Source organism: Oncorhynchus nerka, linkage group LG28 (assembly GCF_034236695.1).
Source record: "Oncorhynchus nerka isolate Pitt River linkage group LG28, Oner_Uvic_2.0, whole genome shotgun sequence".
Classification (NCBI taxonomy): Eukaryota; Metazoa; Chordata; class Actinopteri; order Salmoniformes; family Salmonidae; genus Oncorhynchus; species Oncorhynchus nerka.
This window is the reverse complement of record NC_088423.1, coordinates 18,982,856-19,005,907: the sequence shown is the minus strand read 5'-3', so window position 1 is coordinate 19,005,907 and position 23,052 is coordinate 18,982,856. Positions and strand designations below refer to the sequence as shown.

General features: G+C 42.3%; 1 protein-coding gene across 2 annotated transcripts; it reads left to right on the top strand.

The window, feature by feature from the left end:
• Nucleotides 1-2,784: 2,784 nt before the first annotated feature.
• Nucleotides 2,785-22,395, top strand: LOC115112956 (voltage-dependent anion-selective channel protein 2-like). 2 transcript variants are annotated; one of them, XM_029640057.2, is made up of 10 exons: nucleotides 2,804-2,963; nucleotides 3,085-3,200; nucleotides 5,026-5,097; nucleotides 18,266-18,315; nucleotides 18,428-18,580; nucleotides 18,660-18,712; nucleotides 18,942-19,169; nucleotides 19,434-19,584; nucleotides 21,265-21,322; nucleotides 21,414-22,395. In XM_029640057.2, the coding sequence occupies exons 3-10, from the start codon at nucleotides 5,031-5,033 to the stop codon at nucleotides 21,503-21,505; spliced, it is 852 nt and encodes a 283-aa protein (XP_029495917.1). In that variant the 5' UTR covers nucleotides 2,804-2,963; nucleotides 3,085-3,200; nucleotides 5,026-5,030; the 3' UTR covers nucleotides 21,506-22,395. The 2 variants fall into 2 exon arrangements, with proteins under 2 accessions (XP_029495916.1, XP_029495917.1); XM_029640056.2 differs by lacking the exon at nucleotides 3,085-3,200 and having other exon boundaries at nucleotides 2,785-2,963.
• The last annotated feature ends 657 nt before the right edge of the window (nucleotides 22,396-23,052 follow it).

The window sequence follows — 23,052 nt, the reverse complement described above, 5'->3', positions numbered from 1 at the left end:
TGACTGAGGTCCAGAGTCTAAGCATGGATTTAACATACTAACATGACTGAGTTTAAATGTCAGGTCTCTGCTAGGAAAAAAAGCATGTGTTCATCCTGATCCTGAGCTTAGTTAATGTCACTTCAGGTCAAGTTATCTTACTTCTCTGACGGTCAAAGTGCTGATTCAGTGTAACACTGTGCAGTGTTTAGTTAGCTACAACACCTGTTTCTGTTTTGACCACTAGAAGAGTTTTCCAATAACACTCATCAAGATAGTTTGCTACTGTAACAGTATAGCTTCCGTCCCTCTCCTCGCCCCAACCCTCTGCACACATCAACCACAGTACCTCACGAAGCATTTTACCCATCGCGGCCACAAAAGCCGCCGGCCCTTGCAGAGCAACTACTTCTAGGTCTCAGAGCTAGTGATGTCACCGACTGAAACACTATTAGCGCGCACCACCGCTAACTAGCTAGCCATTTCACATCGGCCACACTAGCACAGATGTCATTCTCAAAAAAAAAAGTTTAATTTGTGATCTCACATCTACTCTAATTCCTTGCCTTGCAGAATGCTGGTAGTTTAGTTAGATACCTAACGTTAGTTCAGGTTTCTTGAAGTGTTTCTTTTTTATTTATTTCACCTTTATTTAACCAGGTAGGCAAGTTGAGAACAAGTTCTCATTTACAATTGCGACCTGGCCAAGATAAAGCAAAGCAGTTCGACACATACAACGACACAGAGTTACACATGGAGTAAAACAAACATACAGTCAATAATACAGTAGAAACAAGTCTATATACGATGTGAGCAAATGAGGTGAGATAAGGAAGGTAAATGCAAAAAAAAAAGGCCATGGTGGCAAAGTAAATACAATATAGCAAGTAAAACACTGGAATGGTAGATTTGCAGTGGAAGAATGTGTAAAGTAGAAATAAAAATAATGGGGTGCAAAGGAGCTAAATAAATCAAATAAATACAGTAGGGAAAGAGGTAGTTGTTTGGGCTAAATTATAGGTTGGCTATGTACAGGGGCATTAATCTGTGAGCTGGTGCTGTCAGAGCGGCGGCCAAATAAATAATTGGTTTTGGGGATGACCAGAGAGATATACCTGCTGGAGCGCGTGCTACAGGTGGGTGATGCTATGGTGACCAGCGAGCTGAGATAAGGGGGGACTTTACCTAGCAGGGTCTTTGTAGATGACATGGAGCCAGTGGGTTTGGCGATGAGTACGAAGCGAGGACCAGCCAACGAGAGCGTACAGGTCGCAATGGTGGGTAGTATATGGGGCTTTAGTGACAAAACGGATGGCACTGTGATAGACTGCACCCAATTTGTTGAGTAGGGTAATGGAGGCTATTTTGTAAATGACATCGCCGAAGTCGAGGATTGGTAGGATGGTCAGTTTTACAAGGGTATGTTTGGCACCACCGCTAACTAGCTAGCCATTTCACATCCGTTACACTGGCAATGGAAACATGGCTTAAATATTTGTAACGACCCTGGGTTTATAAGCGCGGAAATCGACTCTGCCGCACGACCATGCTTTTGCGGCACAGTCGATAGCGCCTGCTGTTTCATTACAATACGGTTCTGTGGCTACATATTAATCCAAGCGCCATGGTTGCTATGGTGAGGATAAAGACTGCTTCCAGTTGCCAGATAAATTATTCGTGAAGACAATTGCATTAAGTTAATAAATACATTAACTTGCAAGTGTTTTGGTCTTCTATTAACTTAATGCTCAAATATGGACCTAGAAATAATCAAATTAACGCATAACTCAGGTCATCCTACTTTGTTCTAGACAGGCAAAGAAACGAGCAGCTACATTTACAGGGACCTGAGGGTTGTTTTGTTGTTGCGGTTTCTCCATAAAGATAGTTAGAGGACGCAACATTGTATCTGTCTCATTGTTGCGTCTGTGAGAGTATGAGCAGTGCCACAGAGTTTCTAAATCCAGAGGCGCAACATCGTGAGACTTGCGAAACAGACCAGGCTGGGGTTTGAAAAGTCAACGAGAGAAGTGAGAAATTCTTCCTTTGTTGTTAATTTTCTCGAAATCTAAAGGCAACTCTAAAGATTTGAGCCAATTTCTTAAGTAGTGCAACATGTTATTACTCCAACCATGTGAAAGTGACAAACTAACACATTTTCATTTAAGTCAAAGACAACTTTATATCGAAAGAGTGCCTTTGATTTGAAGGCCTGCTTATGCACAGTTATGCGTCTAGACTCGATGCCGTGTTTCTAAGTATGAGCTTAGCTAGCCAAGTGTGAGTGGGATTTCTATTGGAGAAGCAGTTTTAGCCTACCTTCATACTGTACTGTCTTTGGCAGTGCCATTGAGCCCATCTCCATTTTGAAGTAGTCCCATTTTCTTCTACTACTTCTATGAGTTGGCAAACAAACTGAAAGGGTGCATACTGCCACCTGGAGTGTCTTTGAACAGGTATAAAAGTCAAGGTTGGCGATTTACTGCCACAAGTATAATTCATTGGCTGATCCCTCCTGTTGACATGGAAGTCATTATGTGAACCTTCCATAACCTATATGACGTTCCACCAAGTTGACTACTTCAAAATGGTGAAAGTCTTCAATAGTGCTGCCCATGCTAAAATGGGTTTTTGGGCACTAGAGTCAAAGATGGTGGTTGAATTAAGACAGTTAACTCAGGCTGTTTAGCACGGGAAAAAATGGTCAGTTCCTGTCTACTTAAGGAGGGGTTGGCTCTCCCAAAGACACCACCAATACGATAACAGCTGGGTCTGGTCTACTTAGTTCATTGACTTCCATTGAAACAGAAATTAAAGGAGTGGGATGTCTCCCTGCCTCTTCTAGAGACCTCTATCTATCTCTATGGGTTTCTCCTTCATCGCCCTCCAGCTGGACAGGACTGTATCGCGACGCGGTGTCAGAAACAGCTTGAAAACAAGTCAAACCAACTATCTGCACCAACGCAAAGCTCCAAGCAACTGAGGTGAAGTTATACTATTCCTGCAAAATTTAGCTAACAGTAGCTAAGTAACGTTAGGCCTAAATGTCAGCCTTTTTTCTAGTTACAGTAGCTAACGTTCGGTGTCTTTTTGGGCTAACGTTAGCGAGCTAGCCAAAGAGCCATTAGCTAAAGTCAAGACGGGGCCATGGCCAGCCAGGATCCAGCGAAGAGAAACGTGTAGCCAGCTAGCTAAAGTTTGGTCCCTTGTCAAGGATAAAGGCAAGTCATGGTCGTTGACGACATTGTAAATGTGCTTTTTAAACATTTTATTCAACAATTTTATCCCTGTCTGTGATGTGATAGTTTGTTAGTTAGCTAACGTTAGCTTGACTTTCATTGAACAAGCCGTCACTGTCATCATTGGAATGATCTAGGCAAGACAATGCAGAGGCGTAGGAGTGCTAATATCGATGTCAAGATGGCTGCTGCTTGCGGATAACCATGTTCTTCAAAGCTTCACCTGTGTAGATTTTTTTTCTAGTTGAGAACAAGTTCTCATTTGCAACTGCGACCTGGCCAAGATAAAGCAAAGCAGTTCGACCATACAACAACGCAGTTACACATGGAGTAAACAAACAATCAAAATTACAGTAGATAAATCTATATACAGCATGTGCAAATGAGGTAGGATAAGAGAGGTACTGCAATAAATAGGCCATAGTGGCAAAGTAATTACAGTATAGCAATTAAACACTGGAATGGTAGGATGTACAGAAGATGAATGTGCAAGTAGAGAGACTGGGGTGCGAAGGAGCAAGATAAATACAGTATGGGGATGAGGTAGATTGGATGAGCTGCTCTAACAGCTGGGCTTAAAGCTAGTGGGGGAGGTAAGAGTCTCCAGCTTCAGAGATTTTTGCAGTTCGTTCCAGTCATTGGCAGCAGAGAACTGGAAGGAGAGGCGGCCAAACGAGGAATTGGCTTTGGGGGTGACCAGTGAGCTATACCTGCTGGAGCGCGTGCTGCTATGGTGACCAGTGAGCTCAGATAAGGCTGGGTTTTACCTAGCAGAGACTTGTAGATGACCTGGAGCCTGTGGGTTTGGCGACGAGTATGAGACGATGGCCAGCCAACGAGAGCGTACAGGTCGCAGTGGTGGGTAATATGTGGCTTTGGTGACAAAACGGATGGCACTGTGAAAAACTGCTCCAATTTGTTGAGTAGTGTTGGAGGCTATTTTATAGATGACATCGCCAGGGTCGAGGATTGGTGGGATGGGCAGTTTTACGAGGGTATGTTTGGCTGCATGAGTGAAGGAGGCTTTGTTGTGAAATAGGAAGCCGATTCTAGATTTAATTTTGGATTGGAGATGCTTAATGTGAGTCTGGAAGGAGAGTTTACAGTCTAACCAGACACCTAGGTAGGTGTCAAAATATTCTAAGTCAGAGCTGTCCAGAGTGGTGATGCTGGATGGGCGGGCAGTGATCAGTTGAAGAGCATGCACTTAGTTTTACTTGCATTTAAGAGCATTTGGAGGCCACAGAAGGAGAGTTGTATGGCATTGAAGCTCGTCTGGAGGTTATGTGGTTGTAGGCCCGGCAATATCCCTTCAATTGTTTGCAAGGTCCTATGCTGAGATGATCATAAATTCCCTATCTAATCATTTACTGGGTGGTGGATTCAACGTCAAGGTTTCCAAGCAAGGTCTGTACTTTACAGACCGGAGCTTTTTTTTTTCTTTCTAGTAGATAGGCTACTGTCAGTCAGTTAACATGACTTTTATGAATTATGAAGCCTTTGTACTTTCTTTGTTATATAAATGCTTCAAAATTTACAAAGTGATGTTAATCTTCATCAGCTATCTCATAGAACAAAACATATAAGATCTCCTAAGTCTGTTTACCACATACCTTATTTTTAGTGTTTATACAAAAAACCTACAAAAATTGTATTTATTTCCCCATAGGCTTTGTCCAAAGAACCATGGCGGAGCTGGTGCCTACAAAAAGGCGGCATTACTATTTCACTCTATAGGCTACATGCTGAACTCAGTCAGTAGTACTACAATAGCTAGATTTCTCATCTTCCATTTTTCTTGTCACAGGTGTAATGGCAGTGCCTCCATCATATGGTGACCTTGGCAAATCTGCAAAGGACATCTTCAACAAAGGATATGGTAAATGTCTTAACTGGTTGGTTTACCCCTGTAGAAATGACGAGTGACAAACAAATATGTAACAGGGACTTCTTGTGACGGCTTGAACATGAAGCATCACTTTGGCCTCTCTTACGCCCTAATAGGCTAGTGGCCGTTCCTTAAAGGGCTTTAGTTTTTGACATACCTAACCGAGGTATAACAAAGCATATCTCTAAGGTCTCCCATATATGAAATGGGTGGTTGTGTAAAAATATTTTACTGCAAAAGTGGTTAAATGTATAGATATTGTGACACCCCCTTAACACAAACAGTGCAGGGGGGATACAAATAGTAAATTATCTGCCCATTATACAGTACACCTACAAACAGCATTAGGATATGTTAAAGCATTTTGGAAACATAAACCCACAGATGCAATAAGCAGAAATATCAACTATGAATATTTATGATGAATGTAAACTTCGCTTTATGGTAGCTGTTCAATAGAGGACTTTCCAAAGTTGTTCTCATTCAGTGCTGTAAGGTACTGCGTGACAAAAATGCATACAGTTACACATGTATTTTTATGTTGTAGTTATTGTAATCGGCTCTAAGGCAAGTGGGGTCAGACACAATATATACACTGCTCAAAAAAATAAAGGGAACACTTAAACAACACAATGTAACTCCAAGTCAATCACACTTCTGTGAATCAAACTGTCCACTTAGGAAGCAACACTGATTGACAATAAATTTCACATGCTGTTGTGCAAATGGAATAGACAACAGGTGGAAATTATAGGCAATTAGCAAGACACACTCTAGTGGTAGCATGAGATTGAGTTTACAACCCACACAAGTGGCTCAGGTAGTGCAGCTCATCCAGGATGGCACATCAATGCGAGCTGTGGCAAGAAGGTTTGCTGTGTCTGTCAGCGTAGGGTCCAGAGCATGGAGGCGCTACAAGGAGACAGGCCAGTACATCAGGAGAGCCCTGCAAAATGACCTCGAGCAGGCCACAAATGTGCATGTGTCTGCTCAAACGGTCAGAAACAGACTCCATGAGGGTGGTATGAGGGCTGGGGTATGAGGTGGGGGTTGTGCTTACAGCCCAACACCGTGCAGGACGTTTGGCATTTACCAGAGAACACCAAGATTGGCAAATTCGCCACTGCGCCCTGTGCTCTTCACAGATGAAAGCAAGTTCACACTGAGCACATGTGACAGACGTGACAGAGTCTGGAGACGCCATGGAGAACGTTCTGCTGCCTGCAACATCCTCCAGCATGACCGGTTTGGCGGTGGGTCAGTCATGGTGTGGGGTGGCATATCTTTGGGGGGCCGCACAGCCCTCCAGAGGTAGCCTGACTGCCATTAGGTACCAAGAGGAGATCCTCAGACCCCTTGGGAGACCATATGCTGGTGCGGTTGGCCCTAGGTTCCTCCTAATGCAAGACCTCACGTGGCTGGATTGTGTCAGCAGTTCCTGCAAGAGGAAGGCATTGATGCTATGGACTGGCCCGCCCGTTCCCCAGACCTGAATCCAATTGAGCACATCTGGGACATCATGTCTCGCTCCATCCATCAACGCCACGGTGCACCACAGACTGTCCAGGAGTTGGCGGATGCTTTGGTCTGGGAGGAGTTCCCTCAGGAGACCATCCGCCACCACATCAGGAGCATGCCCAGGCGTTGTAGGGAGGTCATACAGGCACGTGGAGGCCACACACACTACTGAGCCTCATTTTGACTTGTTTTTAGGACATTCCATCAAAGTTGGATCAGCCTGTAGTGTGGTTTTCCACTTTAATTTTGAGTGTGACTCCAAATCCAGACCTCCATGGGTTGATAAATTTGATTTCCATTGATCATTTTTGTGATTTTGTTGTCAGCACATTCAACTATGTAAAGAAAAAAGTATTAAGAATATTTCATTCATTCAGATCTAGGATGTGTTATTTTAGTGTTCCCTTTATTTTTTTGAGCAGTGTGTGTATATATATTTTTTTAAATAATTTTTTATTTCATTTGTTCAGCCCTTACTCTTGCAATTATGTTAGGGGGCCCTTTAAATTTGACTCTAAATCCAATATGACTGCCACAATACCATTAAATGATGGTTTAATCGGGGTGGCGGGTAGCCTAGTGGTTAGAGCATTGGACTAGTAACCGAAAGGTTGCAAGATCGAATCCCCAAGCTGATAAGGTAAAAAACTGTCATTCTGCCCCTGAACAAGGCAGTTAACCCACTGTTCCTAGGCTGTCATTGAAAATAAGAATTTGTTCTTCACTGACATGCCTCGTTAAATAAAGATAAAATAAAAATCACCCGTTTACAGTATCTACATGTTTTTAAATGAGAGATTTTTCAAATTTATAGCCAATACTGAAGACTCTTTTTGTATACTTAAACTATGTTAGGTATCCAATACACACTCACACTGTCTAGATATAAAACAAAAGGAAGACTGCTTGGCATGGCAACCACAAGCTAAAGCGGAGTTTTGTATTTTGAGACTTGCTTGAATAAGCTTAGTAGCCAATAGGCAGAGGGTAGCATAATTTCTCTGTAATAATGGTATGGGAATAATAATGCATTTTCTCTTGTAAAGTGGTTTCTTGCATCAAGCACAACATTTTCAGTCACAGCTTTGTCTGAAGGACAAGTGGATAAACAGGTTAATGTCAAGCCCTGCATGTCATGGAAAGTAGGCCTACTTTGACACCACACATTGTCTGCTACTGTAGGCTGAATGATAGATCAGCTAGTTTCATGTTAACATTTTATGTGAAGCAGTTTCTCTGTTCTCCATTGCCACTCTGGTAGGCCTATGTTATGATCAAATAGCCACAGAAGCCTACTTACCATTTTAAGTTAATGTTTCAGATGGTGGTCATGTTATATGAATTTATCTACTTGCCACCGTAACAAGTTAATTTCCCACCCTGGATGCAACCAGACATGACAAGCTATGGATGTCATAAGGTGAATGCACCAATTTGTAAGTCGCTCTGGATAAGAGCGTCTGCTAAATGACTTAAATGTAAGCTACAACCATGTTTACAGGTCTGAGTTTCAAAGTTTTGTCAAGTGGTGTGATGAGCACCACCTCATCCTCAATGTAAAGAAAACAGAGGAGCTGGTGTTTGACCCCAAATCTTGTCTGTGACCACGTGCCTGTGGTTGTCTACAAAGCCAACATAGCACAGGTTAGTTCGTACAAGTACCTGAGTGTACACATGGACAATGTGCTGAGCTGGAAGGTTCAAGTAGTGTCTGCTGCAGAGTACAACAACGCCTCTATTTCCTACGGTGACTCAGGGTTTTTGGAGTTGACCAGAAAAGAATGCTCCTGTTCTACCATTCAGTCATAGAGTATCCTGATCTATGGCGTCAGTCTGGTTTGGCAATTTATCAGTCCAACTGAAATCCCACGTAATACAAACTGCCATGAATGTAATGGGCGTGAGGCAACATCCTTCCCTGCAGACTATTTCTGAACTGACCGTTACCAGACCAGTGCAGAAAATGATTTCAGATCCCTCCCATGTACTTCACTCTGAGTATCAAGCAGACACAATAAGGTCCCTACATGTAAGCTGAACAGGTATAAGCACTCCCTCATTCCCATGTCCATCAAATACCTAAACAGTAATAGGTAAAATTATGAGCTTGCTTTGTACAATACTGACAGAATAAGGGAATGTGCAAAGTATTATGTATGTGGCTATATGAGAAGTGTATGATAAGGGAAATGTGCAATTTATATTGTGTGTAATGTAGTGTTTATTTTGTATACAGCAGTAATGCGTGTCTACTGTCTTAAGACAATTTTCTCCTATCCTAAGTGACTAAGGCAGGTGTTCACTACAATGAACCAACACAACCTGACACTCATTGTCAGGTTGACTCATTGTCACGAAACGCCATCAACTTGTCATATGAATTGCACCTCTCCAAGAATTGTCCTCCCATCCTATATGCAAAACCTTAAACAGGAAGTACCTGTGTTAAGGACTGTTTTAATGTTGGTCTGACCAATCAGAATCTACGCTTGAAGATTGTTTTGATCATGCGGACTGGGAGGTGTTCCGGGTTGCCTCTTAGACAAGTATTGAAGTATACACTCACTCGGACTGGGTTCATCAGGAAGTGTATTGCGGATGTTGTTTCCTCTATGACGATTTAGAATTTATCCAAACCAATTCAATGGGCCAGACACAAGAAGTATGTGCCAGGGACTTAAGAAAATCACGGATTAAAAAGGGAAAGCCAGCCACGTTGCGGACACCGACAGCTTTCTCCCGGACTAGCTAAACACCTTACAGTGAAATGCTTACTTACAGGCCCTAACCAACAGTGCAATTTAAGTAAAAATGAGGTATTAGGTGAACAATGGATGAATAAGGAAATAAAAAAAGTAGCGAGGCTATATATACAGGCACCGGTTGGTCAGGCTAATTGAGGTAGTATGTAAACTCAGCAAAAAAACAACATCCTCTCACTGTCAACTGCATTTATTTTCAGCAAACTTAACATGTGTAAATAGTTGTATGAACATAAGATCCAACAACTGAGACACAAACTGAACAAGTTCCACAGAAATGTGACTAACAAATGGAATAATGTGTCCCTGAACAAAGGGGAGGGGGGTCAAAAGTACTAGTCATTATCTGGTGTGACCACCAGCTGCATTTACTACTGCAGTGCATCTCCTCATAGACTGCACCAGATTTGCCTGTTCTTGCTGTGAGATGTTACCCCACTCTTCCACCAAGGCACCTGCAAGTTCCCGGACATTTCTGGGGGGAATGGCCCTAGCCCTCACCCTCCGATCCAACACGTCCCAGACGTGCTCAATGGGATTGAGATCCGGGCTCTTTGCTGGCCATGGCAGAACACTGACATTCCTGTCTTGCAGGAAATCACACAGAATGAGCAGTATGGATGGTGTCATTGTCATGCTGGAGGGTCATGTCAGGATGAGGGAGGTGGATGTCTTCCCTGTACGCACAGCATTGACATTACCTGCAATGACAACAAGCTCAGTCCGATGATGCTGTGACACACCGTCCCAGACCATGACGGACCCTCCCACCTCCAGATTACAGGCCTCGGTGTAACGCTCATTCCTTCGACAATGAACACGAATCCTATCATCACTCCTGGTGAGACAAAACCACGACTCGTCAGTGAAGAGCACTTTTTGCCAGTCCTGTCTTGTCCAGCGACAGTGGGTTTGTGCCCATAGGCGGCGTTGTTGCCGGTGATGTCTGGTGAAGACGTTCCTTGCCACAGGTCTACAAGCCCTCAGTCCAGCCTCTCTCAGCCTATTGCTGATAGTCTGAGCACTGATGGAGGGATTGTGCGTTCCTGGTGGGACTCGGGCAGCTGTTGTTGCCATCCTCTACCTGTCCCGTTGGTGTGATGTTTGGATCCAGGGCAGGTGTTTTTACACGTGATCTGCCACTGCGAGGACAATCAACTGTCCATCCTGTCTCCCTGTAGCGCTGTCTTAGGTGTCTCACAGTATGGACATTGCAATTTATTATCCTGGCCACATCTGCAGTCCTCATTCCTTCTTTGCAGCATGCCTAAGGCACGTTCACACAGATGAGCAGGGACCCTGGGCATCTTTCTCTTTGGTGTTTTTCAGAGTCAGTAGAAAGGCCTCTTTAGTGTCCTAAGTTTTCATAACGGTGACCTTAATTGCCTACCGTTTGTAAGCTGTTAGTGTCTTAACTACCGTTCCACAGGTGCATGTTCATTAATTGTTTTATGGTTCATTGATCAAGCATGGGAAACTATGTTTAAACCATTTACAATGAAGACCTGTGAAATTATTTTACAAATTATCTTTGAAAGACGGGGTCCTGAAAAAGGACTGAGTTTACATGTAGGTATAGTTCAAGTGACTATGCATATTTGGTAAACAGAGAGTAGCAGCAGTGTAAAGAGGGATTGGGGGACACACACACAATGCAAATAGTCCGGGTAGCCAATTGATTACCTGTTCAGGAGTCTTATGGCTTGGGGGGTAAAAGCTGTTGAAGCCTTTTGGTCCTAGACTTGGCACTCCGGTACTGCTTGCCATGCGGTAGTAGAGGGAACAGTCTATGACTGTGGTGGGTGGGGTCTTTGACAATTCTTAGGGCCTTCCTCTGACACCGCCTGGTGTAGAGGTCCTGGATGGCAGGCAGCTTAGCCCCAGTGATGTACTGGGCGGTACGCACTACCCTCTGTCGTGCCTTGCGGTCGGAGCCCGGGTAGTTGCCGTACCAGGCAGTGATGCAACCAGTCAGGATGCACTTGATGTTGCAGCTTTAGAACATTTTGAGGATCTGAGTACCCTTGCCAAATCCTTTTAGTTTCCTGGGGGGGAATAGGCTTTGTCATGCCCTCTTCATGACTGTCTTGGTGTGTTTGGACCATTCTAGTTTGTTGGTGACGTGGACACCAAGGAACTTGAAGCTCTCAACTTGCTCAACTACAGCCCCGTCGATGAGAATGGGGGCGTGCTTGGTCCTCCTTTTCCTGTAGTCTACGATCATCTCCTTACAGGCTGACTACACAAAATAAAGTCTAAGTCTATATTCAATTATTGCACCCACACTGCTCGCATGCGCCAACGATCGTCTGCGTTGGCAAGGGCTAAAATAGAAGTCAGTTCTATTTGTGACGCAGATCGTGTGCTGCCTCTCCCATCTCCTCATTTGTTTATAGAAGCAGGTACCCACGTGCCATCTCCTCATTGGTTATACCTACGTGGGTGACTGAAAGACAAACAAGGTCAGTGGCGGTAATGCACCTAATTCATGAAAGTTGACAATCGCAATTCAAAGTCCAGAGAAGAAAAGGCCTGGAAGGAGGAGAGATGACTAGAAACGATTCGGTTGACCGTTTTATGTGTGGCTTAATTGTCGGAGTAGAGGACCTTGTGCATTTCGGGTAAAATAACCACTCAATGTTTATATCCCAGGACAAATTAGCTAGCAACAGCAAGCTAGCTAAATTGCCATAAATGTTTAATGCTTTTTGACCTGTCACCACAAATTTAATGTAATTGGTTCAGAGTTTGTTTTGATATTTTAACCTGTGTGTCATAATCACGTTTGGTGTGGGGGGACAAAATACATTTATGCATGATGGTGCACGCGCGCAGCTGGTTTCAGTTCCGTGTTAGCCTTGGTTACGTTGAGGGATGGGTTGTTATTCTGGCACCACCCGGCCAGGTCTCAAACCTCCCTATAGGCTGTCTCGTCATTGTCTATGATCAGGCCTACCACTGTTGTGACGTCTGCAAACTTAATGATGGTGTTGGAGTCATACCTGGCCACCCAGTCATGGGTGAACAGGGGGAACATGAGGGGACTGATCACGCTCCCCTGAGGGGCTCCAGTGTTCAGCGTTGGTAGGATATTCGTGATTGTGCCTCGTCTAGTTTATTGTCCAATGATTGTACGTTGGCGAGTAATATTGACGGTAGCTTCCCCACTTGCCTTCTCCGGATCCTTACGAGGCACCCCGCTCTGTGTCCTCTGTACCTGCATCTCTTTCTCCTGCCAATAACGGGGATGTCGGGTGTTCGCAGTACATCCTGTGCTTCCTGCTTGTTGAATAAAACATATTTGTCTAATCCGAGGTGAGTGATCGCTGTCCTGATATCCAGAAGCTCTTTTTTTGTTTTGCCGTAAGATATGGTGGCAGAAACATTATGTACAAAATAAGTTACAACTAATGCGGGGGAAAAACACATAATGGCAGAATTGGTTAGACGCCTGTAAAACTGCTGCCATTTGTTCCGGCGCCATTTACTGCTATAGAGAAACCCTTGAATTAACTCTATCGGTAGTTATCATTAACTGTTAGTGTTAATACAATCAACAATATAATCAGTCAATTTTGCTATATGCTCATTCTGGAACGTCGTCAAGCTCTGGAACCTCAAGAACCCAACCGCTCACAAATCATTATTTTTTTATATATTTTTTTACTATATTAAATAAATTGGAATGTGAGGTAGTTACAGATCCAACAATTATTGAGGTGAAAATATTTTGTGACCTGTAGAGCTTATTATAAATTAACTACCATACTCGGCTCTCAGGCAAATGCAATAGTTAATTCACAAGACTTTTGAGGATGATGTGGTCTTATTTATTGAAAGAGAAAATGTAACGTTAGGAACACCTGCTTTTTCCATTATCGACTGACCAGGTGAAAGCTGTGATCCCTTATCGATGGCACTTGTCAAATCCTCTTCAATCAGTGTAGATGAAGTGGAGGAGAAAGAATGATTTTTTTTTTTTGAGCCAATTGAGACATGAGCTGTGTTCGAATACCCATACTGACATAATGTATACTACATATTTAATGAGTGTATATATTATTAGTTAATTTTAGTATTCTGTAAATGAACAGTATCCTTTCGGATGAGCGTACTAGCTCTTCGCCGGTCCACCGGATGTTGAATCTGTTGCTATGCAACCTCTTGCTAGCTAGTTAGCATAACAAGTTAGTAGTGATGGGCTGGCTCGTTCGGCTCAGCTCATCTGAGTCGGCTCTTTTGTCTCCCGAACGGCTCTTTAAAAAAATGTTAAATGGTGTTAAAATAATTCTAAGTTAAATTATTCAATGAATTCATACTCTACCATAACCGCAATGTATTTAAAAATGCATTGGTTTGTTATGAAAAATAATGCTATTAAACATGTGCATTTAAGTAAAACTTTAATGTATATTAACAAAGTGCATATAAATCTAACCATTCAAAACTAATACAATCTGAACAGCATAATAGAATATTGCACCATATCAAAGAAAATGAATAACAATGTGCAAATCTGCAGCATCCCACTTAAATCATTAAACTAGTCACTTTTCTCTCCTTTATTGCCATGTTATAACCAGCTGCACACAGCAATGTTGACCATATTTTGCCTTTGTGAGAGATTTGCATTCAGAAATGCAAGCTGCTTCACTTTCAAGGGGCTGATGCGGTTTCTTCTCTCAGTAATTATTTGTCCCGTTTTCGAGAAGATCTGCTGAGGGAACGAATGTGGCCACTATGCAGAGTCTCCCTGTCATGACTTTAGTAAGCCGTGGGTAGACTGAGGCCTTGTTCTTCCACGAGGATCTGCAGATCTTTGGAGGAGGGGCTCCTTCTAATAGGATCAGACCTCCATTATGGCATCTGCTGAGGGATTCCTTCGTGCTGCATCCCCAGTTGCTCTCTCGTCAAACATTATCCAAACAGCAGATGTTTGTGGCACTACTGCTGGTGCTTCTACCCCCATCGCATCCCTCTTCTTCCTGGTGCCTGAGCCAGCTGACTGCTGGGGCTGTCCCTCCCTGCTGCGGAGGTGCCTCATCAATCGCTCGGCATCACTGAAGGATAACTCCTTAAACCTGGGGTCAAGTGCAGAGGTTTCTGATAGCACGTGATTATATTCCATTCTGTGGAACTTTCTGTACATTGATGAACATAGGGTGTCCAACTCTGTCACGTCCTGTGGTTACATTTGCTTCTCTCTGGCGGTTGGCTGTGATTCGCTGCAGACCCTTACACAGGAGTATCATTTTTGAGGCTGGCACATAGCTGAAAAGAGAGAACAGTAACTTATTAGTTCAGGTTCATGTTTTGTCTAGTGATACTACATGCTCATATACATATTAAATAATGATGTAGTAATAACTGATTACTGTACCCCTCTCCACTGATCTCAACAGTGACCTGCTCAAAGGGTTCCAGGACTCTGCACACCACCTCCCATTCCTCTTGGGTCAGAGCCTCAACAGGTGCATTGACAATTGCCAGGGTAGAGATTATGGCATCCTTTGACTCAAGAAACCGCTTCAACATATAAATGTTGAATTCCACCTTGTTGTGCAGTCTTGTTTAGGCCTCAGCTCAGGCATCCCCACCTGGCTTTGTGTAGACTTCAGTTTTTTCAGGACCTACTGTGCTCCTGTGAAAGTATTCCACAGCTGCTTTCACTTTGTCCTCAGTGGGCTTCATCACCTTCAGAGCATCTCTTACAATCAGGTTGATTGTGTGGGCAAGACATGGATGATGGTTCCATTTTAACATTTTCATGGCTTTGGTTATGTTAGCTGCATTATCATGAACACAACAGACCACTTTTCCATCTACTTGCCATTCTCTGGTCACTCAACAGTTCCTCTACCAAGTTCTTTGTGGTGTGTCTGTCGCTGAACTCAAAGCAGTCCAGAAGACCGCTAGACATTGAAAAATCTTCAATGAAGTGACATGTAACCGACATGTAAGAAGTGGTTACCCTTGATGTCCAGCAGTCAGTGGTAAGGCAAACTGCAGTAGCTTTTTGGACTCTTTCCCGCACTGAAGCCTGTGTGCTCTCATACAGTTGTGGAATAAGTGATTTTTGAAAGGGTTTTCCTGCTTGGAATGGTCTACATTGGATTTAGACTATTGCTATGATATCTAAAACCTCTGTCCTCCACGAAAAATGGAAAAGGAAAACCCATTGAAATGAAAATTGCCACCGATTTCCAGCCATCATTTTAGCCAATGCAATATCAATTTGGCCTTGTTTTGCTACAGTGGAGATGCTGACTCTCACTAGCATTCCCGCTAGTTTCTCGAAGCTCCGCTACAGCTAGCTTTACAGTTCAGTGCACAGTTCGCATATATATATATATATATATATATATATATATATATATATATAGGTTGTGCATCGAAACCGGCTTTGAGATTTTTGATATGGCCAATTCTACACTGTGCTCTAACATTGTCTGCATTATTAAAATGCATCTAAATGCTACTGTGCTTCCGACTCATTTTCCAGCTGTTTGTTTTTCACAGCTGTCCTTCCCCTCTCCCCACGGTTGCTAAGTGTGCGACTGTGATTTGGCTAGGCCTTCCCTCACGCGTCTTTGGTTCATTGGTTGACACTGCTTGTCTGACAGGAACAACAGGTGAGGCTGTTAGTCTGAGCAGACAGTCAGAACAAATGTGTGTGTGTTGTGCATTTAGGCCTATATTTTATTTCTTTATTTTTTAAAATGAGTTCTATTAATTTAAATCCTGATTATTCATATAATTTTTTTTTTTTATAAATCAATTTGGCTCTTCTGATATGCGAGCCGGCTCCCAACGTTCACCTACAAGACCCGGCTCGTTCGCGAACGACCCATCACTAGTCTGTAACCGTTTTATTAGCCGACAGCCGGCGCTAATGGAAAACACTTTCTGAGGGTAGCGTGTGTTTTCCTTTGAGCAGATTACAATAGCCACAAGTTAAAGAAATGTGTTACTGTAGCTGTGTTTGAATACTCATACTAATGGTACTATTTGTGATGTTAATTTAGTATATAGTAATTTAGGTCATAGTATGGATATAGTTAGTATGCCAGAATTTCCCGGATGTCGTACTACTTTCGACAAAATATGAATTATACAAGCAGTGAACACTATTTCAGTGCTTTTGGGGCCCGTAATGGAATTCTTCAGAAAATTAGCGTGGCTTCACATAGTTTTCAGATTTAAAGAAAGTGGTGGAAAATATGCAGCCGAAGTCCAACGAGAGCGGAAAAAGTGCTATTGTTGAGTTCTCAATGGACATTTGTGTGCTTCTGTAAATTTGCTCTGGCTATCTACTACGATTTCAGAGTACTCTCGTCTGAGTGTACCAGACTCAGAGCACAGAAAAACATATTTAATTTATGAACGCTCAACACCCGTTGAATATGGCCGGTGTCAGTAAACGTAGGCGAAAAAACGTAATTAAAGAGGTGCCAGCAGCACAGTTAGTTACCAACGCTCTGGATAACATGAATACAGCCTAACCAGCTCTGCTAGGGCGAGTAAAATGGTCAGTGAGGTGTTGTCTCACTTGTCTGGAAGTAGCTAACCAACGTTAGCTGCCGTTGAAAGGTCAGAATCAACCCTACTCCTCGACCAGAGCGTCCAGTGTGCGCTCCGAGAGCGTAACGCTCTGAATTTACAAACGGACAATCTGGCAACGTTCTGAATTTAAGAACGCACCCGAAGCCGTAAAATGTCTAGCTAGTAATTTATGCTAGCAAGAGGTTGCACAGCAACATCATCAACTTCCAGTAGACAGGCGAAGCGCTAGTACACTCAACTGAAAGCATACCGGTCGTTTACAGTATACTAAAATAAACAAATAGTAGTGTGTGTACTCATTTTAAGTATGTATGGGGCGGCAGGTAGCCTAGTGGTTAGAGCGTGGGGGTAGTAACTGAAAGGTTGCTAGATCGAGTCCCCGAGCTGCCAAGGTAAATATGTTGTTCTGCCCTTGAACAAGGCAGTTAACCCACTGTTTCTTTCTGCTAAATGACTTAAATGTAATGTAAATGTCATTGTAAATAAGAATTTGTTCTTAACTCACTTGCCTAGATAAAGTTTATATAATGTTTTTTATTTAATGTAGTATACAGTATGTTAGTATGGGTATTCTAACACAACTAGTACTTTTGTCTTTTTGGGGGGGGGGGGTCAGGCAGGACCATACAGCACTGAATGCGAGCAAATCTGACTTTGAAAGTTATTTTGAACAGCTACCAAGAAGTGAAGTTAACATTCATTATAAATATTCACAGTTGATATTTCTGCCAATTATATCTGTGTTTACAGGTATATATTTCCAAAATGCTTTAAGATATCCCAAATTGTATAAAAGGCAGACGCTTTACTACTTGTATTCCACATTTTCGCAATATCAGCGCTTGCAATACTGGGTTGCATGCTACTGGGTTGCTTATGTGCCCCCCTCCCTTCCCCCTCCAGCAAGGCACTGTTTGAGTTAAGTGGGTGTGTCACAATATCTATCAATTAAACCACTTTTGCAGTAAAGTATTTTTACACAACTGTCCATTACATATATTGAGTCCTTTAGAGATGTGGAAAAACATGGTTGTGTTTTGTTACCCCTACACAAGGTATATCTAAAAAATAATTTGAAGGACTTGCCAGTAGCCCAAAAGGGAATGTTTACATCAATCTACAGAACATATTTCACACTGACAGGGCATTTCACAGGAAGGAAACATGATGACAACCAGACATTCAATTTGTTCAAGCCATGTCACAGTTGAACCCTATGGATCAGTATTCTCCATGTAGTGGTCCGTATGTCAAATATTGAAATGCAAAGGAACATGTATGTGGTGGTCTGAATGTTATGATTTGTTCTTCATAAGGTTTTGGATTGGTGAAACTTGATGTCAAGACCAAGTCTTCAAGTGGAGTGGTGAGTTTGGCTATTCCATCCTACCAGGGAATTACTGTGCATTATGCTCTTGTATATCAAAGGATAGGATAGCCTACAACTCCTAACTAACTCTGTTGTAATTGTCCTTTAGGAATTCAAAACCTCCGGCTCCTCGAACACTGACACCAGCAAAGTCAACGGGAACTTGGAGACCAAGTACAAATGGGGTGAATACGGCCTGACTTTTACAGAGAAGTGGACCACAGACAATACTCTGGGGACTGAGATCACTGTTGAAGACCAGGTAGAGGAGAAACCAGTCTAACTCAAGTGATTTGTGAGCTTTCTATTTGGTTGTGCTTAGTTTTTTTCTTCTTCCATAGATCACCAAAGGACTGAAACTTACATTCGACACCCAATTCTCACCAAATTCTGGGTAAAGTTTGTGCCTTTTTTTTTTTTAGTTTCAAGCATAAATTAATGTTTCTCACCAGTCTTTTGAGACCCTGGAATCGATAACATTTATTGTGCATGTTCGGCACTGCATAATCCACCAGACTTTCTTTATTGAAAATAACCAGGGAAGACTGAACAAGAACAACCGAGATCAGATGTTTATTAATCCTCTTTTTACCCCACTCTCTATAAAAAAAAAATTCTAACAGCAAGAAGAGTGGGAAGGTGAAGACTGCCTATAAGCGTGAATACGTCAACCTGGGTGTGGACGTAGACTTTGACTTTGCCGGCCCGGCCATCCATGGGGCAGCGGTGGCCGGATACGAGGGATGGCTGGCTGGCTATCAGATGACCTTCGACACGGCCAAGTCCAAAATGACCCAGAGCAACTTCGCTGTTGGCTATAAGACAGGAGATTTCCAGCTGCACACCAATGTGTAAGCTTCATATCGATTGTACTTTGGAGAACTTACTGTATGTCTCGGCACTAAAGTGACAAGGGTGAATTTTTCTACCATGGTTAGAAAGAGGAGTCTCCTTTGTGCTTAAAGGTGAACTGAAATGTTTTAGCAATTGATTTTGATAAATTGTAGGTGGATTTGAGCATTTCAGTTAATCTTTTAATTGAGTTATCAAACAAAAAGAGCAGTTAATCAGACAAGGATAACATGATGTATGTCTGCTTATTTCATATATCCCAGTAATGATGGCACAGAGTTTGGAGGGTCCATCTACCAGAAGGTGAATGACCAGCTGGAGACTGCTGTGAACCTGGCCTGGACAGCAGGCAGCAACAGCACCCGCTTTGGCATCGCTGCCAAGTACCAGCTGGACTCCAGTACCTCCATATCTGTGAGTGCTGCTCTTTTGCTTGTCTTGTTTTATACGTTTTGTATGCCAGACTTTACAGCTGTGTTCAATATTCAGACACTCTGGTTCTGTGAGAGTTTGTATTTTGTTAAATGCGAATGGCTATTTTAGGAAGTAACTGGAGTTTACATTTTTTTTTAATATATAAAAAAATTATGCTGTGACAATAATTATCATTTAACCCTTTGTATTCCTGTATTTAAAGGAATTATCCGGTACTTTTGTATAGTTTTTAATCAGAGGTTCTGAAAGTAGCGCTCACAAGCCAAAAGTGGTCCCCGAAAATGGTGTACTACATCACATATGTGCACCACATCATTGCTCTCTCTCTGCTGTGGGTGCTTCTTGCTAGCTGTCACTCATATGGCGAGGGGCTGAAGCTTACTGGTTGAACTAGAATTGCCAGAGGGCTGGCCCACAAGGCAAAATGTAAGGAAAACAGACCTGCCAACATGCACGCATTTTGCATACCAACTACGCAATTCTCTGTCCATGTACAAGATCCGAGTTAAAGGTATGCAGAAATGAATAGGGCCTGGTGGGGGAGGGGGGGGGAATCGAGCTGCAGCACACAGACATGTACGGCATTTGTGTCAACGGACATGGAGACTTAATACATCATTATTCGACGTAGCTACCCCCTGTCTGCCCTCCTGTTTGTTGTGATGCTGAGTTTGCCGACTGCCAGCTATACGTAAACACATGGACAAATCACTTTTCGACTCTGTGTTGTGGAAAAGTAAACACTAATTGTTTCAAGCTAATGTTGTCGAGCATAAGATGGACATTCAGTGGGCTTTAAAGTGCCAGCAGTTCACTCACATTTGCTAGTGAAAGAAATTAAATGCAAATACGAATTTGTGCGAGTGTGATATACATTTAATTCTGCATCCCATTAGTTGTACTTTCCATGTAACATTACGAGGATCACTCAACCTGATAGACTGTAATTATGATCCATGTAAAAAAAAAAAAAAAAGCATTACAAAAGTATAATAAAAAATCAATATAAACATCTTGGCATTAAATCGAGTCAGGATGAGGAATGAATGAGTGTCCGGCATTAGCTATAGAGACAATGCTTCTAAAATGCCTTTGCACTAGATTGGAAATTTTATCCATTTCGAAAATCTGAGATGGTGTATGCGCCGCAAAGAAATAGAATAGGCACCTTTTATATAGGCTGAAACAGCGGACTCTTGTAGCGAGCAGCGTTCAGATTGTCTTTGTGGTAGCTTCACGTAACCAGTTTGCAGTCGATGCGATCAGTTGTTTTTGTTTTTATGTTCTTAAAATGATTTTGCTTGTGAGCTGGCCTAGTGATTGGCCCTGTTTTGAGAGGTGACAAGCGTTCCTCTACTATAGAGACTAAACTTGGTTGAATCTCCTATTTGCTGCGTGTGTCTGTTACTCTAAAAAGTTGGACAGGGTTGGCAGGTCTGGGAAAATATCGTAGCACAGGTTCCAGAATTGTCCTTTTGCTTTTAAGCTAGGGATTTCATGGCTAATTGAGGTAAGACAGTAATTCTGCTCATAGATTATGCATGTATGAACTACACATTGACACATCCAGCCCAAAGCGGGAGATAAAAAAAATACATAGTAGTCGCCAAAGTTCCGGAGGATACCTTTAATTGTGTATTTTGTTGTTATATTTTCCAGGCTAAAGTTAACAATGCCAGCTTGGTGGGAGTTGGCTATACCCAGACACTGCGGCCAGGTAAGAACTGGCTCTCACTACTTTACAAAAGCGTTGCCAACCATCTCCAAAGTGGGCTGTTGTAGCCAAGTTGTTGTTTATTTTTCTGCAGGTATGAAACTCGTCCTGTCTGCACTGGTTGATGGAAAAAGCATCAACTCCGGTGGCCACAAACTGGGACTGGGACTGGAGCTGGAAGCATAAGTATCTAGCCATCCTGTGTAGTGAAGTTGTTGTATTAAATTTAATTTAGGGAATCGCAGAATAATTTGGCCTTATGTATTTCCAGCCCAACTACCATTAAGTGATGTCTCAAAGGGATTAATCTAATCTAAAGCAACAACACGCCCTGCCCAACAGCCCTCAGTACTGTCAGTTAGATGGATCCCCAACCCTATCAGCCACTTATTTCCTTTCATATGGTTTGTAGGCTAGTACTACTAGGTCTGCTATTTATCAAGTCATGTGTTTGTTTATATACTGTGCTGTACCACTAGTGAAATACATCCTAAAGCATTTTGCTTTATTGGTTTGGCTCATTGGATTGTACAGTCCGAGGGGGGTTGTATGAAGATCTATGCTTTGATTTAAATATGTATAATAATATTATATCATATGACGATAATCCTGAATTGTTTTGCACACAGTCAAATTTACATAATACCTTTTTTTCCCCAACTATATTTATGTCCCATCTTTCCGTTTCAGTTGCACATATAGTAGCATTCGGTTAGCAACGCTTTGCCTGTTGTTGGGACGGCTCCTACTATGCTTATCATCAATTTCCAGAGACCTTAAACGTTGATCTATTTAGCTAATATTCTTGAGGATTTGTTAACGATGCTTATTGCTTACCCACTCTGCGGTCATTAGCAGACTTGTACTATCTTGATTAACTAACCTGCTTCCTAGTTGAACATGATAAATTTGCAAGACAATGCCAAATGGGATTTGAAAAGGAAAAGCAAAACCATTGAGTGTATCCTCCACCTCCCCTTCCCATAGCTGTGTATAAATGATATGACTGGGACATTGATCAGAAACCAAGTCCACTCGTGTGTCTACCTTTACAATAAAGTCTTTAAACAAGTCAATCTTTTCTTCCTTCATATCATGGCATCTCTTCATACAGTTGGACAAAATGAAAATATACAAGTCACTAGTTTTACAATTGAATGTACAGCTCAACCATAATGAACATTTGAAACAAACGAGTATATAGTGAAAGTATGACTCACCTGTGTACAACGTGTAGAACTGTGAACATTACCTTTGTTACTTTGGTTCTTTCATTTAAACCATTTCATGACAGTTATTCAAGTCAGCATAACACTAATTGAATTAATTTAATGACAATTGAAAAGTCAGTGCTTGTACTAAAAAGATGGCAAGTACCAGCTGATTATCATAACAAAGTTCACTAAAGGCTAGATTCAATCCATAGCGAGGAAGATCTGCGTTATATCCACTGTCTTACATTAGCACATCATGGAGAAGTGACGCCATCTGACACGAGACGATGCGTTATAGCGCGATTTGAAATGTGAAGGTTGAGCCCTCATATGCAGCGTTTACCTTGAATGCAGTCTCCTTGAACACAGGAACATTGCCTTTAAATATCAATCGCCCAATGGCGCAGGTCTTCAGCACTACGGATTGAATCCAAGCCAAGGTACTGCAGTTTATTACAGCATAGGCCAGTGTCTCACACTTTACAGTTTAAACACCGGTCTCCTACATAGTTAGTTTGA

What these genes read in the sequence shown, in the direction of transcription:
- LOC115112956 (XM_029640056.2), top strand. Translation starts at nt 5,031, where the DNA reads ATGGCAGTGCCTCCATCATATGGTGACCTTGGCAAATCTGCAAAGGAC. An exon ending in CCAAGTCTTCAAGTGGAGTG is followed by an intron (nt 18,316 to 18,427) that starts GTGAGTTTGGCT and finishes ATTGTCCTTTAG; the next exon opens with GAATTCAAAACCTCCGGCTC. An exon ending in AGATCACTGTTGAAGACCAG is followed by an intron (nt 18,581 to 18,659) that starts GTAGAGGAGAAA and finishes CTTCTTCCATAG; the next exon opens with ATCACCAAAGGACTGAAACT.